The sequence below is a fragment of the Artemia franciscana genome, chromosome 7 (genome assembly GCF_032884065.1).
Source record: "Artemia franciscana chromosome 7, ASM3288406v1, whole genome shotgun sequence".
Classification (NCBI taxonomy): Eukaryota; Metazoa; Arthropoda; class Branchiopoda; order Anostraca; family Artemiidae; genus Artemia; species Artemia franciscana.
The window spans coordinates 3,222,470-3,239,142 of NC_088869.1; the positions used below are offsets into that span (position 1 = coordinate 3,222,470).

The 16,673-nt window shown below is 35.7% G+C and overlaps 1 protein-coding gene across 1 annotated transcript; it reads right to left on the reverse strand.

Annotated features, from left to right (window-relative positions):
• Positions 1 to 6,423: 6,423 nt before the first annotated feature.
• On the reverse strand, positions 6,424 to 16,649 carry LOC136028742 (uncharacterized). Its single transcript, XM_065706626.1, has 2 exons — positions 16,556 to 16,649; positions 6,424 to 7,521 (listed from the first exon to the last, which is right to left on the reverse strand). The coding sequence occupies exon 2, from the start codon at positions 7,515 to 7,517 to the stop codon at positions 6,504 to 6,506; it is 1,014 nt and encodes a 337-aa protein (XP_065562698.1). The 5' UTR covers positions 7,518 to 7,521; positions 16,556 to 16,649; the 3' UTR covers positions 6,424 to 6,503.
• Between the last annotated feature and the right edge of the window lie 24 nt (positions 16,650 to 16,673).

Genomic DNA, 16,673 nt, shown 5'->3' on the forward strand with positions numbered 1-16,673 from the left:
TCTTTCTATCCAAAACAAGAACATGTGGCTCTAGCACAAAAGTCATTACTGCCCCTGATTCACTCCGATAATTCTGTCTCTTCTATTCAAGAGTAGAGATTAAGTCGGAACTCCACGGTGTAGGATTTCTACTAAGCCAAAGAGCCAGAAATGCTCTTCTAGAATGGGTACCAATTTCCCCCGCCTAGCCAGGATTAGATTCAAGGGCATCCCAGCTAACATAACTCTACTGTCAGCTTATGCTCCTACGCATGATGCACTAGAAGAAACGAAAAACGATTTTTACGTGTTACTACAGACCATGCCTTCAGCTATAGCTTCAAGAGACTAGTTAATTGTAGCTGTAGACTTCAATGGAAGTTTAAGCCCTAAAGACGAAACAACTAGCAAAATGCTTGGTAGCTTTGGATTAGATCAAGGTTGCGAAAATGGTGAAAGGCTAGTCAGTTATACCCTAATGAATCAAATGACTGTTTCCAATACTCTTTCCAGAATAAGTCAAGCCACCTATTAACTTTGTATTCCAAAGATGGCGTTACCAAAGCCAAAATTGACTACATACTCGACCGATATCGGTGGACAGTCTTTGTTCAAGTTTCACATTCTTATAAGGGAGCAGATACTGGATCAAAATCTGGGTTAGATCATAAATTGATCATCACAAAAGTTCTCCTTCGTCTTGCAGCATGCAGAAAGAATAAAACAAAACCTCCCATTGATAGCAGCAAACCCAAGGATGAAATTGTCGAACATGCCCTCAGCTATGATTAATTAAGTTTTGCGGATAAATGGGGATCATTCGAGACAATTATGTCGGCGACAACTGAAAAGTTTTTAGGGAGCACAAAACCAAAACGAAAACACTGGATTTCTGCCACAATTCTTTCCTTAGTTGAGCAAAGGAGGAATCTGATCAGCCCGAAGAAGCAATCAAAGACCTTCGTAAGCGAATAAAACGCTCAACACGACTTGATCGTCAACAGATGTGGGAACAAAGCAGCCTGACTGAAAAAAGCAGCCTGAGCTCATGACACCCGGAAGCTTTATTAGATTCTTAAAGGAACTACAGGAACTTGGTCCTTGAAGCTTCAACACGAGAGAGCAATATCGTATATCTAACTCCCATATTCGCCAACTCTGCAGGATTAGAAGAGATGTCGCTATTAACGTTAAAAAGCGCCACTTGGAATGGTTGGGTGACGTCCAACGGAGACAATTAGAATACCTGCGCCGTCAAATCCATCAAGTTGAGCCCTAAGACTCCTGGAAGAGGCATCAAGGAGGGCAAAAGAAGAACGGGTGGACCCTGATCACGTCTGACCTGGCTTCCATTGCTGGCTTTAAAAAATTTGGACATAGATGGTCGGCCCAGTGACTCCAGTTGGCAGAGCAATTGGAAGCAGATCGTGAAACCTGGTCCAAATAGGTCACACGGATCTTGGATGCCAGACAAGGCAGAAACGACTGACTCCCACCACAAAGTATAGTAACTCCCAACTCGTAAGAAGCTTAGAAAAAGAGTGTCACTTTCGAATTGTATTTCTTGTAAACTACATCAAAAGAGCTTGATTTTACAAGTTGTTTGTAAGTCGAGTCGAAAATCATTGGTCATTTGTCAATCAAACCAACAAACCCATAAGTGAAGTTAGGTTAATTCTAGTGAAATATACCAAAACATTATAATAATAATATAGTACTTAAGTAACAAATTATGGAAACTACAACAGAGGATTTGGAAAGCAGGCCGCGCTGAATGCATTATATTAAATATCTAACCTAACCCCTAATCACCCCTATATATAAAATATTTAATAAAAATATACATACAATGTAGTTTTTCTCAATCAAAATAAACAAATCATAAACGATCCCAGAGAGGCAAACCGGTTTCAGTCAGATCTTGAATAGCTTATTCTTGAGTGTTTCCCGTTAACAGACAAGTACTCAATCATCTTTCAGATTTCTGGAGAAATTCATGTTTCCCTCCTAAGTTAACAAAGAATTTCCAGCAGAAAGGTCAAAATATTTGATCATGCATGTTCACAAAATAAAATGACTAAGAAATGACAACTTCTGGCTGGATAGTCTCAAGCTCAGTATGATTTAAGTATTTTTTTTCTTTTTAAAAAATACGGAGAAAACAGAAATCATTGAAAGCCTTTTGTCCCATAACCTAATGACTTAATTGCTTAAAGTTTTTGTGCAAAATGCAAAATTTTACTTTTTCGATTTTTTTTTTCGTAATATTACGTTGTGAATTATCTGCCATTTTATCCATTTGTCTGCAATGCTCCGTTAACCTTCACAGTTGGATTTCTGATTAATAACCAAACTACACAGTTAGGTAATGAATGTGAACCAGCAGAAATTATTGAATCTTGTAAATGGAAGCACTAAGCCAATGCAAATCAATACCGGAATGGGCCTAAAGCTCGAATTCAACAAGTTTGGCTACGGATCAGATAGAAGCCAAGAAAAATTTTTGACAAATTTAGTGACAGACCAGGTCAAGTAGAACAATCGAATTTGGTTGTTTTTTTAACTGCCAGCAACAGCAAAAATTTGCTAGTGTTTAATGAGTTACATTTGGAGTCCAATGGATTGTGATGAACATATCAAATTATTGATTTGCAAATGAATGGAACTACTCCGATACAACTACCGAATTCACCAGATTCGATCATGAGTGGGAATCAAATGAACACGTTAAATTACCGAATTTTTTTTAATTAGACGGAACTAGTTAGACCCCTCTCATGATGCCCCGGAAGTTTCACCTTGGCACGGTAAGCCGTTCCAAAAAAATGGCTGACTTGTGCTTTTGACCCCCTTTTCATCTTAATACTCTGATCCTTACAAGTTGTTGTAATTAAAGTAGCGGTTGGAGTAGTATAGCAGCAGTAGAAGTACTAGTAAAAGTAGCAGTGGGAGCAGGCTCGTAGTGACATGCATACATTACCTTTTTGTCAATTGATCTTCCTCTTTCAATATTCTCTGAGAGGTCCAACTTAATATCAATTCTTGAGATTCGCCCTTTTAACAATCTGCATGGACATATTTTGTTTGGTTTAGTTCAAGCTACCTCTCAATATTCTGTCAAATTGTCAACTTTGTACGCTTAACCTTATTTGCACTAGTATCATAGTAGTAGTGGTAGTAGTAGGAATTGTAGTAACAGTAATAGTGTATTATTATTAGTAGTATTAACAGTAGTAGCAGCAGTATTTACAGCAATAGTAGCAGGTTCGTTTTGCCGTTTGGTCAACTGTTAATGCCACTCACGATACCCCTTCAGTTTTCTCTTGATACGATATTCTGTTCTAAAATTGTTGATACGCCCGTATTATCAATCTGTATGCACATAATATACTTTGATTTAGTTCAACGGTTTCCATCAACGTTCCCTCAGATGTTTATTTCAATATCTTCAGTATTAGTAATACCCGCTACAGAAGTAGTAGTTTTAGTGATTGTAGTGATAGTAGTAGTTGTGGTAGCAGTAGAAGCAGCGGTAGTTGCAGTAGCATGCAAATATTGTCTTTTTGGTCGATTGATCATCTCTCTTATCATTTCTCAAAAGTTCCAAATTATATACTCAGTCACTCCTGAGTTACGCCCTTTTGACAACCCATATACACATAACATGTTTCGATTTAGTTCAACATTCCTTGAAAGACTCACCTTAATGCCCTTCATATTTTGGGAAAGTAGTAGTCAAATTTGCATAGTTTTTCTCAATACATACACTATATATAAACAATGAACAAATTGTCACTTACACCCCTTGCCCTGAGACCTCGGGGGGAAGGTTAATATCCCCAAACACATAATTACTGAACCTTTCAACAATGGTGAAAATAATAGATGTCTCAAAGCTTTGTTGTATGTTTGTTTTTGGAAAATGATGGGCTTGGGGGGATAGTGGTTGCTCTCGAAATGCTTTTGACTCTTACAAAGGGCACTATAGCTTCCAATTTCAAATCAAATAAAGCTTATGAAACAACTCATTCTATAAAAACCTTATAGGCCCCGAAGGCATAACTTACAGTCCTTGCCCAAGGGGTGAGGGGGGGTGTGTCAACCCCGAAGGATTTGTTATATGTTTTTTGGACTACTTTGTGGATAATTTACAATTCCAGTCAAATGTGTTTCATGAAAGAGGGGTAGTTCGGGGGGGGGGGGCTAGCTGATAACCGTCCCTTTCGACTCTTAAACTAGGGAACTAGGACTTCAAATTTTCAAACAAATGAGCCACCCCAAAATTTTATACAACCATCCCTTTCATAAAACCTTAAATGCCCCGGGGCATAACTTAAAACCCTATCCTTCAGGCCCTGGTGGTTTGTAACAACCCTAAAAGCTTTGTTATATGATCTTTAGACTATTTTGAATAAAAAGACGATGTCAAAATTTCAATTGTCTGCATTTCGGGAAAAGACAACGTGTAGGGAGGGGGGCGTTGGGGGGATAACTGCCCTCTGATCACTTTGACTCTTAAAAAGGGCACTAAAAGTTCTGATTAACTATTCAATGAGACTATTCTGAAGTGTATAAGGCCACCCTTTCTATAAAAACCTTATATAGCTCCATGGCATAACTTACAAACCTTGCCCTGAGGGCTGTGGGGTGGTTGTCATCCTCAAAGACATAATGTTCAGAACTTTCATCCACGCTGAACAAAATTACTATATCAAAATTTTGATTGGATGGGTTGGGGGAAATGACGGGCGTAGAGGGGGGAGGGCTGGCTGCTCTCAAATCACACTTGACTCTTAAAAAGGAAACTATAACTTCCTATTTCAAATCAAATGAGCCCCAGCTGAAATTTATACAAATTGCCATTCCACAAGAACCTCGTATATCCCAGGCTCACTTACAACCCTTACCCCAGGGCTCTGGGGGATTGGTTCGGCCCTAGAGACATTGTTATATGTTCTGTGGACTATTTTGAACAAAATGGCTATCTCACAATTTCAATCAGATGTGTTTTGCGAAAAGAAGTGTAATCAGGGCAGGGGGGTTAGTGACCCACCATCACTTTTGACTCTTAAAAGAGAACTATAACTTCCAATTTTCAACCAAATGATTCGCCTCTAAAGTTTATGCAGCCATCTCTTCCATAAAAACCTTAAATGCCACCGGGGCATAACTTACAACATAAAACCTTGTTATATGATCTTTGGACTATTTTGAATAAAATTACTATCTTAAAATTTCAACTGGATGTATTTTGGGACATTGCGACTTGCGTGGGGAGGCGAAGTAGCTTCCCTCCAATCACTCTGAACCTTAAAAAGGGCACTAAAATTCTGATTACCAATGATTGATTACCATGACGATTACCAATTTGATTACCGATTTGAGATGACCAATGATTATCCAATGAGCACCCTCCGAAATTTATACGATCACTCCCTCTATATAAACTTATGTGCACCCAGGGCATAATTTACAACCTTTGCCCTGAGGAATGTGGGGGATCTGTCATCCTGAAAGACATGACTTCCAGACCTTTCAACTATGTTAAACAAGATGGCCATCTCAAAGTTTCGATTGGATGTGTTTGGAGATACGGTGGGCGTGGAAGGGGGGTTTGTTACTCTCCAATCACTTTCAACTGTTAAAAGGGGCCTTAGCTCTTGTCAATGTCCAATCAAATCAGCCCTTTTCGAATTTTGTGCGACAACTCCTTCAACACAACGTGCCAAAAATACAACAAAAACAAACGTAACACATTTTTCAAACATCCTTCTTTACATAGGCGGTGATATTACGCTGGCCTATGATATTGCAAATAAGCTCTTATGAAACCTAGATTTGTATAATTGCTTTTGATTTTATTCAAAACTCCCCCCCCCCCACTACGGTGTGATGAGAGTTTTTACCTAATGCTCTTTACCCTTTGAACATACTGTTACTATTACTAGTACTGCTGATTACTACTACTAACGAGGCTAAGGGTATTCAGGTGTAACTTTCAGGGACTATTGAGGAAGATGCTGAATTAAATCAAAACACATTTTATTTATTCAAGTTATCAAAAGAGTGTATCTGCAATATCTGAGTAAGGCGGTAGAGGAACAAGCTGATAATTTCGGGACATTCGGGGGGTTTGCTTTATTTTCTGAGTGTTTTAAATTCAACTTGGTCATTTATTTTAATTTCTATTGGTTTTAGGTTTCACTTATTTATTGACAGTGTTGTATGTTCTTTTAACACCTGAATTATTATTTGACCATTTTAATGTAGATTTTTCATTTCTTTGAAAAACACCTTTTGTTGAAAAATTGTTTTTACACTAATAATAATTCGGAATAAGTTAATACTTAGAATACTTAGAATGTTGATACAATTAAATAAAAGCCCCTCATTCCAATATGAAACATAAAATGAATTTATAGACTCTAGGAAATGAATAGCAAATGGAATCAAAAAGATTTAATCGTCGAAATAAATGTTTCTATAATAATGTTGCTATAAAGAACTTAAGACTGGGTTAAACTTCAAACTGTCGGATAAGCGATATAATCTTCAATGCGACAGACGTTATCACCTCGTTTTATCAAAATATACCCGTTGTCACCCCACCAAGAGCCCCATGAATTGCGTACAATCCAATATGGAATACCATTAGACTCTCCATAGCCAACAATGTTAACGGCATGATTGACCTTTGTACTGCAACCTGATTCTGAATATATCCCGGTATCATATGCCATAAAATTATCATTTGCATGAAGTGCCGCAGAAACAGGGCCGATTGTTGTCAGAATGTTCATAATTGATGTAGAATCTGCAAAAACCCATTTATAGCCCGAACAAGTTCCACTTACAGAACAGTTCTTGCAACTACCTGTAACTGACGTTGAGCCGGAGTTGTAAGGATACGTAGTTTCAGAACACTGCCCAGAATTTTCGGTGACCCACCTCCAAGCTCTAGTATAGAAGCCACCATTACAGCCTTTGTCATAATGGTTACAATCTACCATATGCTGTTCACCCAGATCTGTAAATGAGCCAGTTTTCTTGCAATTATAATAATCTAGCATGGATGTGGCAGAAAACGCCCAACAAGATCCACAGCTCCCCTGATTATGTATTTGTGGCATACAAGGTGATGATCTAAGATCAAAATTTGTTGGCAAGCTTCGGAGTAGGCTTTTTTGGCCATATTTTGCTGCATCATTAGTAATGTTACCTTCAAGTAAAGCCCCTTTAAAATAATTTTTTTCAATTTCATCCAAATCAGCAAACTGATTGAGCTTTTGCTTATATAAAACGTCAGGTCGACGGTTATGGAAATTGATTCTTTTCAGATTCTTCTCGAATATTGAGCGACGAGTCATTTCCTCGAGCTTACTTTTATATTTTTTCCCATACTTTTCGGTAAACTCATTCCATTCTTTGTCACCTTTTCCTTTCTGATTGTCTTTTCCATTTTCCTGTTCTTTGTCCCCTTTTCCAAGCACATTTGTTATGAGAACCAGTAAAACCAGAAGGCAAATTGAGTACTTCATATCTCTAAAAGACAAATAATGAAAACCTTAGACAGAAACTCACAAGATTAATTCAAGGAATTCAAAAAATTCCACCTAGCCTATATACCAAAATATAGGCAGAAAATATAGTGTAGAACATCCTATAGTACACATTTTTATATTTTTACTTATTTTAATTCTAGGTTGAGTTATGATAGCTGGGTGAGAAAACGGTTAAAATAAAATATTTTAAAATATGCAATTAATGATAATAGTATATGTACAATCATTGAAGTCCACATATTTTATTAACTGGCTGGTTATTTTCTTCAATTGAATTTTGTGATAATAATACTAAAATTGCTTAAGATTATTTTAGTGACTCAAATTTCTTTGCCAACTGACTGGAAATCTTGTGGGCACACTCCAACCTTAACACAGGTTGTCCTTGTTGACCTTGCGTCCTTATTACCAGTTCGCTCCTTGCGATCGATACCAGTTTGCTCCTGATACCGTGATACCAGTTCGCTCCTTGCGATCGAGAACACGTCCAATTGGTGAAGATCAGAAGATTTTTGTGTATGCAATACCTTTAAGAGGCAACATTGTCTTTTTCTCTTTTTTTATTACTTAAGTTTAGTTTTACCCATCAAAAGCTACGAGCCTGAGAAAATCTGTTTGATTTTTGTATAAGGGGATTCATCCCTCAAAAAATTAATGAGTGTTAATGAGAATCACATAATCAGATTCAGCATATCAAAAAACCCTACTGTAGATGTTTCAAGCTCCCATCTGCAAAATACTAAATGTTTGTTTCGTTGCCAGAAAAAAAAAAATCATGAGTGGGTATTCATTTTTTTTTTCCATGTGTGATCGTAACGAACTAATTGTCCTAAAACATTTGGAGAGGGTTCATTCAAATGGAAACCAAAACGTCCCGTGCTCTTTTGAAGTGACCAAAAGACCAGAGGGCCACTAGTCCCCCACTCACGCCCCTTTTTCCCAAAAGTCGTCAGATTAAAATTTTGAGATAGCCACTCTCTTCAACATAGTTGAATCATCAATAACTATGCCGTTGAGGATAATATAAAGCCCCAAAGCTCCTAGGGAAAGGGTTTTAAGCTTTCAAATTTCCCATTTATTTACGTATAGGACTTGGCATTTGGAAATACACAGACTTTTCTTGGGGCGGGGGAAGGTGGAGATTTGTTGCTAGTGGGATTTTCCACGGGGAGAATTGTTATGGAGAGGAAAGTTTTGGGGAGAATTTTCTTGGGGAATTTTGCAATTGCGGAAATTGCCACAAAATCTACACGAATTTCTGTTTATTTGTCTTACTTTGTCTTTGCCAATTTAATTTTACACGTCAAGACGTTCCGGGGAATTTTCTGGGGAGAGAAAATTGCTCAACAGGAGATGTTCTCAATGGGCGAATTTTCCGTGTTGGCAATTCTCCAAGGGGGAATTTTTTGCGGGCGCAACTTTCCACTGGCGGGGGGGATGGATTTAGGGAAAAAACTTTCTGTGGAGTAGAGGATTCCGGCATGGTTTGAAAAACGATCAAAAAGTAAGGTGTCTTTCAAATGAAAGTATGGTAAGGATAATTTTTCCAGCAGAATTACCCGCAAGAAATTTTCATTAAGGATTTAATAGCCCGTAGAAATTTTCCGGGTTGGTGTATTTTATATGGGAGGAACTTTTCATGGGTTATTTTTTGTAGAGGAAGGGAATTTATCATGAAGGGGAGTCAAATTTTATGGCATTATTTGAAAAAACGATTAGAAATTAAATTATAAAACAAGTTTTCTCAACTGAAATTAAAGCTTAAAAAAGAAATTACGTAAGCTAAGGTAGTTGCCCCCTCCTCAATACAAGTAGTGAGGGGCTTCCTGAATTCACTGGTACCTATCTCTTCAAATCCCGGCCCCGCCATTTCTTCTAGAAAGTTCTTCAAGACGGAAGGGCTATTAATTTTCTAAACGAAAATATAAGAGTTCGAAATAGGGATGAAACCTTTTAATAGACAATGAAACGAATATAAAACTTTAATCGAATTTTTCGTTCACATATACAGTGTCCATCATAAGCAGTGAAACTAAAAGATATCAATAAAAACAACGCAGTTTATACACAATAAACTAATTACATATAGTTTATTGCTCTCATTTATTTTAATGTATCAGCGGAAGCAAATCTCCTTGACCTTTTCGGTTCCGGTTCATTAGATTTATCTGAAATATCTGGTGAACAGAGGTCAAAGCTCTTAGGTGAAATCAGATTTACTTTATTTGACCTCAGTAAATTATCATAAACTGAATTCAATCCAAATTCACCTGTATTTCTGTTTATAGAATTATTCTTGAAGTATTTTTTTTTTCGATTGTTTCCCTGAAAATTTGCTTTAAATCTTGGTCCCTAGAAATCAAAGAGACATTCCCAAACAAAATAAAATGATTTGGATTATTAAAAATATGTTCCGATAGAGCCGACGTGAAATCTTCAGCTTTGGAATTTTGCTTTAAAGATGATGAAATGAGTTATGATGTTGTAGTAATCTAATTTTCAAATTCTGGTTAGTAAGTCCCACATAAGAGCATCCGCAAGTACATGGGATTTTCTAAACCCACTTTGTTACTCTACAAAACTTCGATTCTTCCCAGAATTTGTGTTTTTATATTTTATTTATGTTGGTTTTTCAATGATAAAAATAGGGCTATTCTTATTGTATTAAATAAAAAAAAAAATTCGGCTAAAAGAAAGGAGGCACATCAAAACTTAATACGAACAGAAATTATTGGGGACTGCCTTTTGTTGAAATCTTGCTCTTTAAGCAAAAGTTGACTTTTTGTTAGCATTCTTTAAGAGCAACTTTTGATAAGATAAAGATGAGCTACTAAAAAGAATTCCATAGATGAAAACCAGTGACGATATCAGCCCCGTGCAATGTTCTGCCCCCCCCCCCAAAGAAAAAAAATTATCCTGAACAGGCACATACGCAGGAATTTTTTCGGGGGGGGGGCAAAACCTTCGAAACAGCAGATATAAAGTAGCACTTTTTTTATTCAGTAATACAAAAAGCATGTATATCTGAAAATACAGATTAACTTTAATCTGTAGTATTGTAGCGGATGGGGGGAAGAAGACTGAAGCCTCAAAAGTATGTTTTAGGCTCAGGTTATGCTCCTAGCGATTTAGAACCAGTGATTAATCTATTATATCCCACTGAAGGGGAAATTTTAGGGTTAACTGTACAATATGGGTGCTGTGGGGGGTAGTTCTTCTGTTGCAAAAACGTAGATTTTAATGAAAAATGATAGTGTCCAAAATTGATCCATCAAAAGCTGTACTTTATCCTGAAAATGGGGGATAAACGCCCTAATATCAAGGATAATCCTATTTTGCTGTGGAAAGCAAACCCTCTTTACAAAAAAAATATAACAGTACAATTGCTAATTACTTCAAAGAGGGTAAAAATTTAGACAGAAAATGGGTTAATAATTGGGCAGTGACTTGACCGGATAATTGCATGCTGTAAAATCCCCCAAAAAAGGCTTCACACATGTATACTAATAAATGTCCTACTTTTGCCAGAAATCACAAGAAACCATGGGGAAATTAAACATTCCACAAAATTTCGGGAGGGGGAGGAAGTGGGGCGTTCCCGAAGGCCCCCCCTGCGTAAGTGCCAGATCCTGAAGGAAATTTCTTATTGAAAATTAACTAAGGATAATTCTCCCTTCCAAAAACAAATCTTCCTCCCACGGATAATTTCCTTTCCCCGGACGATTTCCTTCTGGAGAATTTTCCTTGAATTCACTGCTTTATGTAAACTAAAGCAGCTAAAATACAAGTGTGATAAACAAGAATAATGAAAAAAGAATGGATTATTGAATATTCTAATTCCCAAATCTCAGGTAAAATATATTTTGTCGAATCTTGGAAGATTTACTTTTATTCTTTTATTATTTTTTTTTATTCAATGTTTTTGTTTTGGGGGGTAAATACTTTTTGTTTTTAAGGTATCGTAGCAGAGTACGATAAAAGTTAAATAAATGAACTTGATGGCTTATCAAACAGGTCGTGGTAACGAACTGTAGTAAGGAGCGGCCCGTTTCAATAGTAACCGAAACTCTAAAAAATTTAATTTTGATACCAATATTAACATGGCAAGAATCGAATTTTAATTCTGATTTTAAATTTATAAGTTTCATCAAGTTTAGTTTTACCCATCAAAATTTACGAGCCTGAGAAAATGTGCCCTATTTTAGAAAATAGGGGGAGCCCCCCCCCCCCCCTTAAAAGTCATCGAATCTTAACGAAAATGACACCATCAGATTCAGTGTATCAGAGAACCCTACTGCAGATGTTTCAAGCTCTTATCTACAGAAATGTGGAATTATCTGTTTGTTTTTTTTCCAGGGGTGACCGTACTGACTCAGTGGTCCTAGAATGTCGCGAGAGGGCTCATTCTAATGGAAATGAAAAGTTTTAGTGCCCATTTAAGTAACCAAAAAAATTGGAGGGTACCTAGGCCCCCTCCCACGCTCATTTGTTACCCAAAGTCAACAGAACAAAATATTGAGATTGCCATTTTGTTCACCATAGTAAAAAACCATACCAACTATGTCTTTGGGGATTTTCCCCCAAAGTCACCGAATAAAATTTCTGAGATAGTAATTTTATTCATCATAGTCGAAAAACCTAATAACTATGTATTTGGGGACGACTTACTTCCTCACAGTCCTTGTGGGAGGGGCAGCAAGTTAAAAACTTTGACCAGTGTTTACATGTAGCAATGGTTATTGGGAAGTATACAGACGTTTTCAGGGGAATTTTTTTTTCATTGGGGGGGGGAGGAGTAGAGGGAGGTTACGTGAGAGGATCTTTCTATGGAGGAATTTGTCATGGGGGAAGAGAATTTCAATGAAGGGGGCGCAGAATTTTCTAGTATTATTTAAAAAAAAACAATGAAATAATAAATATGAAAAGTTTTTTCAACTGAAAGTAAGGAACAGCATTAAAACTTAAAACGAACAGAAATTATTACGCCTTTGAAGGGTTCACCTCCTCATAATACCTCGCTCTTTATGCTAAAGTATTTTTAGTAACTCCAACTATTTATTCTACGGCCTTTGGGATTCAGGGGTCATTCTTAAGGAATTGGGACAAAATTTATGCTTTAGTGTAAAAAGAGAGGTATTGACGAGGGGGTGAACTCCCTCATATGCGAGATAAAAACATACAAATATAGAAGTTCGTTACGTAAGTTAATTCGTAAGTTGCGTATATTTTTTTCAAATGAAAACGTTCGTAAAAAATCAAAAGTTCTAGTTGCCTTTTTAAGTAATCATAAAATTGGAAAGCAGCTAGGCCTCCTGCCCCGCTCCTTTTTTTGAAAAGCTTCTGATTAAAACTATGAGAAAGCCATTTAGCCAAAATAAAATTAATATGCAAATTTTGTTTTAATTATTTATGTGCGGAGAGCCTAAATCAAAACATGCATTAATTCATTCTATTTATATTCTACATTCTATATTATTCATTCTAATTAAACGACCTTTTTCATTTAGGGGTCATTCTTAAAGAATTTGAAACAAATTTGAATTTTAGCGTAAATAGTGAGGTATTAACGAGGGATGAACCCCCTCATTTTGTGTATATAAGGAAGTTCACCCTCTCGTTAATACCTTGCTCTTTACGCTGATGCTCAAATTTTTTTGTAAATGATGGCCGATATAAGCAATAATTTGTTTGTGTTATTTTCTGGCCATTTTTAGCATTTAATTTTACCTTAAACAGTATCATAACTATGATTTTTATGTGATGATAAACCAAAGATACTGCATATCTTTGGCTTGTGGTTGTTATTATATAAAAAAAAACAAGGTTTTTCCAACTGAAAATAAGGAATAACATTAAAACTTTAAGCGAAAATAAGTTATTACGTATATCAAACAGTTCGTGGTAACGAACTGTAGTAAGGAGTGACCCAGCTCAGTAGTAAACGAAACTATAAAAACCGGAATTTTGATGCTAAAAGATACATCAAAAGAATTGAATTTTTATGCTGATTCTAAATATATAAATTTCATCAAATTTAGTCTTTGTCATCAAAAGTTACGAGCCTGAGAAAATTTGCCTTATTTTGGAAAATAGGGGAAAACACTCCCTAAAAGTCATAGAATCTTAATGAAAATCACACCATCGCATTTAGCGTATCAGAGAACCTTGAAGCAAAAGTTTCAAGCTCCTATCTACAAAAATGTGGAATTTCGTATTTTTTGCCAGAAGACAAATCACGGGTGCGTGTCTTTTTTTTTTTTTTTTTTTTCGCTGGGGTCATCGTTCCGACCAAGTGTTCCTAGAATATCTCAAGAGGGCTAATTCTAACTGAAATTAAAAGTTCTAGTGCCCTTTGTAAGTGACCAAAAAAGTTGGTGGGCACCTAGGCCCCCTCCCACGCTCATCTTTTTCCCAAAGTCAACGAATCAAAATTTTGAGATAGCCATTTTGTTCCACACAGTCGAAAACCATAATAACTATGTCTTTGGGAATGACTTACTCCCCCTAAATCCCTGGGGGAGGGGCTGCAAGTTACAAACTTTGACCAGTGTTTACATATAGTAATGGTTATTGGGAAGTGTACAGACGTTTTCAGGGAGATTATTTTTGGTTTGGGGGTGGGGTTGAGGGGAGGGGGCTATATGGGAGGATATTTCCTTGGAGGAATATGTCATGGGGGAAGAAAAATTCAATGAAAAGGGCGCAGGATTTTCTAGCATTACTATAAAAAAAACAATAAAAAAATAAACATGAACACTTTTTTTCAATTGAAAGTAAGGAGTAGCATTGAAGCTTAAAACGAACAGAGATTATTACACATATGAGGGGTTCTAGAAATACTTTAGCATAAAGAGCGAGGTATTTAGGAGGAGATAAATACCTCGCTCTTTATGCTACAGTATTTTTAGTGATTTCAACTATTTATTCTACTGCCTTTCTGATTCAGGGGTCATTCTTAAAGAATTGGGACAAAACTTACGATTTAGTGTAAAGAGCGAGGTATTAACGAGGGTACAAACCCCCACGTATGCATAATAAAAATATAAGAATATAAAAGTTTGTTACGTAAGTTAATTCTTAAGTTACGTATATTTTTTACTAATAAAAACGTTCGTTAGAAATTCAAGGTTCTAGTTGCCTTTTTAAGTAACCGAAAAATTGGAGGGCAACTAGGCCTCCTTCCCCACCCCTTTTTTCTCAAAATCGTCTGATCAAAACAAAGAGAAAGCCATTTAGCCAAAAAAAGAATTAATATACACATTTCATTTTAATAATTTATGTGCGGAGAGCCAAAATCAAACATGCATTAATTCAAAAATGTTCAAAAATTAAACAAAAAAAAAAATATGATATACTGATTTTCATTGGAAGTGTAATTTTTATATTTTTCAGTTTTCTTTTCATACTCCTCTGTGTACATCTTTTGTATATAAAGAGGGCATAAATAAATTATTATTATTATTATTATTATTAAATGAGATGGGTTGCCTCTTCTCAATAACTCGATCTTACGTTAAGTCTTTCTTTAACTTTTATTCTAATTAAAGAGCCTGAGACCCAAGAGTTTTTTTAAACAACTGGAACAAAAATCAAACTTAGGTTATTATAAGGTTATTATTAGTTAAAAGAGTAAAATTAATATGCAAACTTCATATTAATTATTCATGTTTGGCGGTCCGTATACAAAGCCTGCATTAACTCAGAAACGCTTCTGAGCGATATTAAAACTTAACACGAACAGAAATTATTCCGTATATGAAAGGTCCTGTCCCCTCCTCAATGCCCTGCTCTTTACACTAAGTTTTTTATTGTCGTATAAAGTATAGTTGTGAGAAATAGTCGAACCTTAACGTAAAGAGTGGGTGTTAAGGAGGGGACAGTCCCTTTCATACACGGAATGATTTCTATTCGTTTTAAGTTTTAATGTTACTTCTTACTTTCAGTTAATAAAAAAACTTGGTTTGTATCTAATTAAGGTTCAAAAGTAATCGAAGGACAAATAGACCCCCATGCACTCTTTTCTCCAAATACTAGTTGCCCTTATTAAGCTTAGAATAGAGAAAGCATTTAAATTTTATTTTGTTTTCAGTAATACAGAAATCCTACTCTGGTCTTTAGAGGTGCTAAGGAGCTTTAGCCCGCTTCCTGTTTGAGTTAATTTCTCTTCTTTTTAGTGACAGTGGTCTCTTTTAGTTTTAACTATTATGGCTATAGTTTTAAATATTACATTTTAAATATTATTATATTTAGTTTAAATATTTAGTTTTAAATATTATGGCTATATTTCTGCTTATCTTGGTCTAATAGACATCTTTTTCTAATATTAAAAAAAAAAATTAAATCCAAGGTTGTCGTTATGCTAAATTTCCAATTTCCAATTCTTATTTCTGAATTTAGATTTCAAGAAGACAAAATGTCTTCTTGGTAGGGTCTTTGATTCGCTATTTTACTTCTAAAGGAAGAATTTTTAATTATAAGAACTCGCAATTATATTTATTCCTGTTATTCAGAGAAGAACAAATATTACAGCTTTATCCCACTTTGGTTATACGGGCCTGTTCTCTGTCCCTGGCATGTGAACAGAATTACGGAGAAGTAACAATATACTTTTTTCTATATTCAGTAAAATATGTCTTTTAAAAGACAACTGTCCTGTTGTCATTGTTTTTTACTTTTACTGACTTTTCAATTACTGGAGTTAAAGATATGACAGTGTGACTGAGAGAAAGTTATAAAAAGTTTATTTTAGAGGAACTCGCATTACAGGGAAAACGTAAAATAATTATTTTGAATATATAAACAAACAGTTGAAATAAAAAAATAAAAAAAATTTATATGTAACTGGAATATTTTGGAATTTCAATTGCTCCCAGCCAGAAGGAAAAAACATCGCACTAATCAGAACTAAACGACAACAAAGCCCAGGGTTTAGTATAATAAAATGTATATCACACACTTTTGACTTTTTTTCTTTTTAGGTGTAAAAAAAAGGAAGAATATCTGAAAGCACTTACTTTTGTTTTTGCAATGACAATAATAATTAGTAACTTATTGTTATTCCCTAAAACCACCTACTATATATGCAAAAGAGTCTTATCTGGTTTGATTATATTACGGCTTCTTAAATAATGC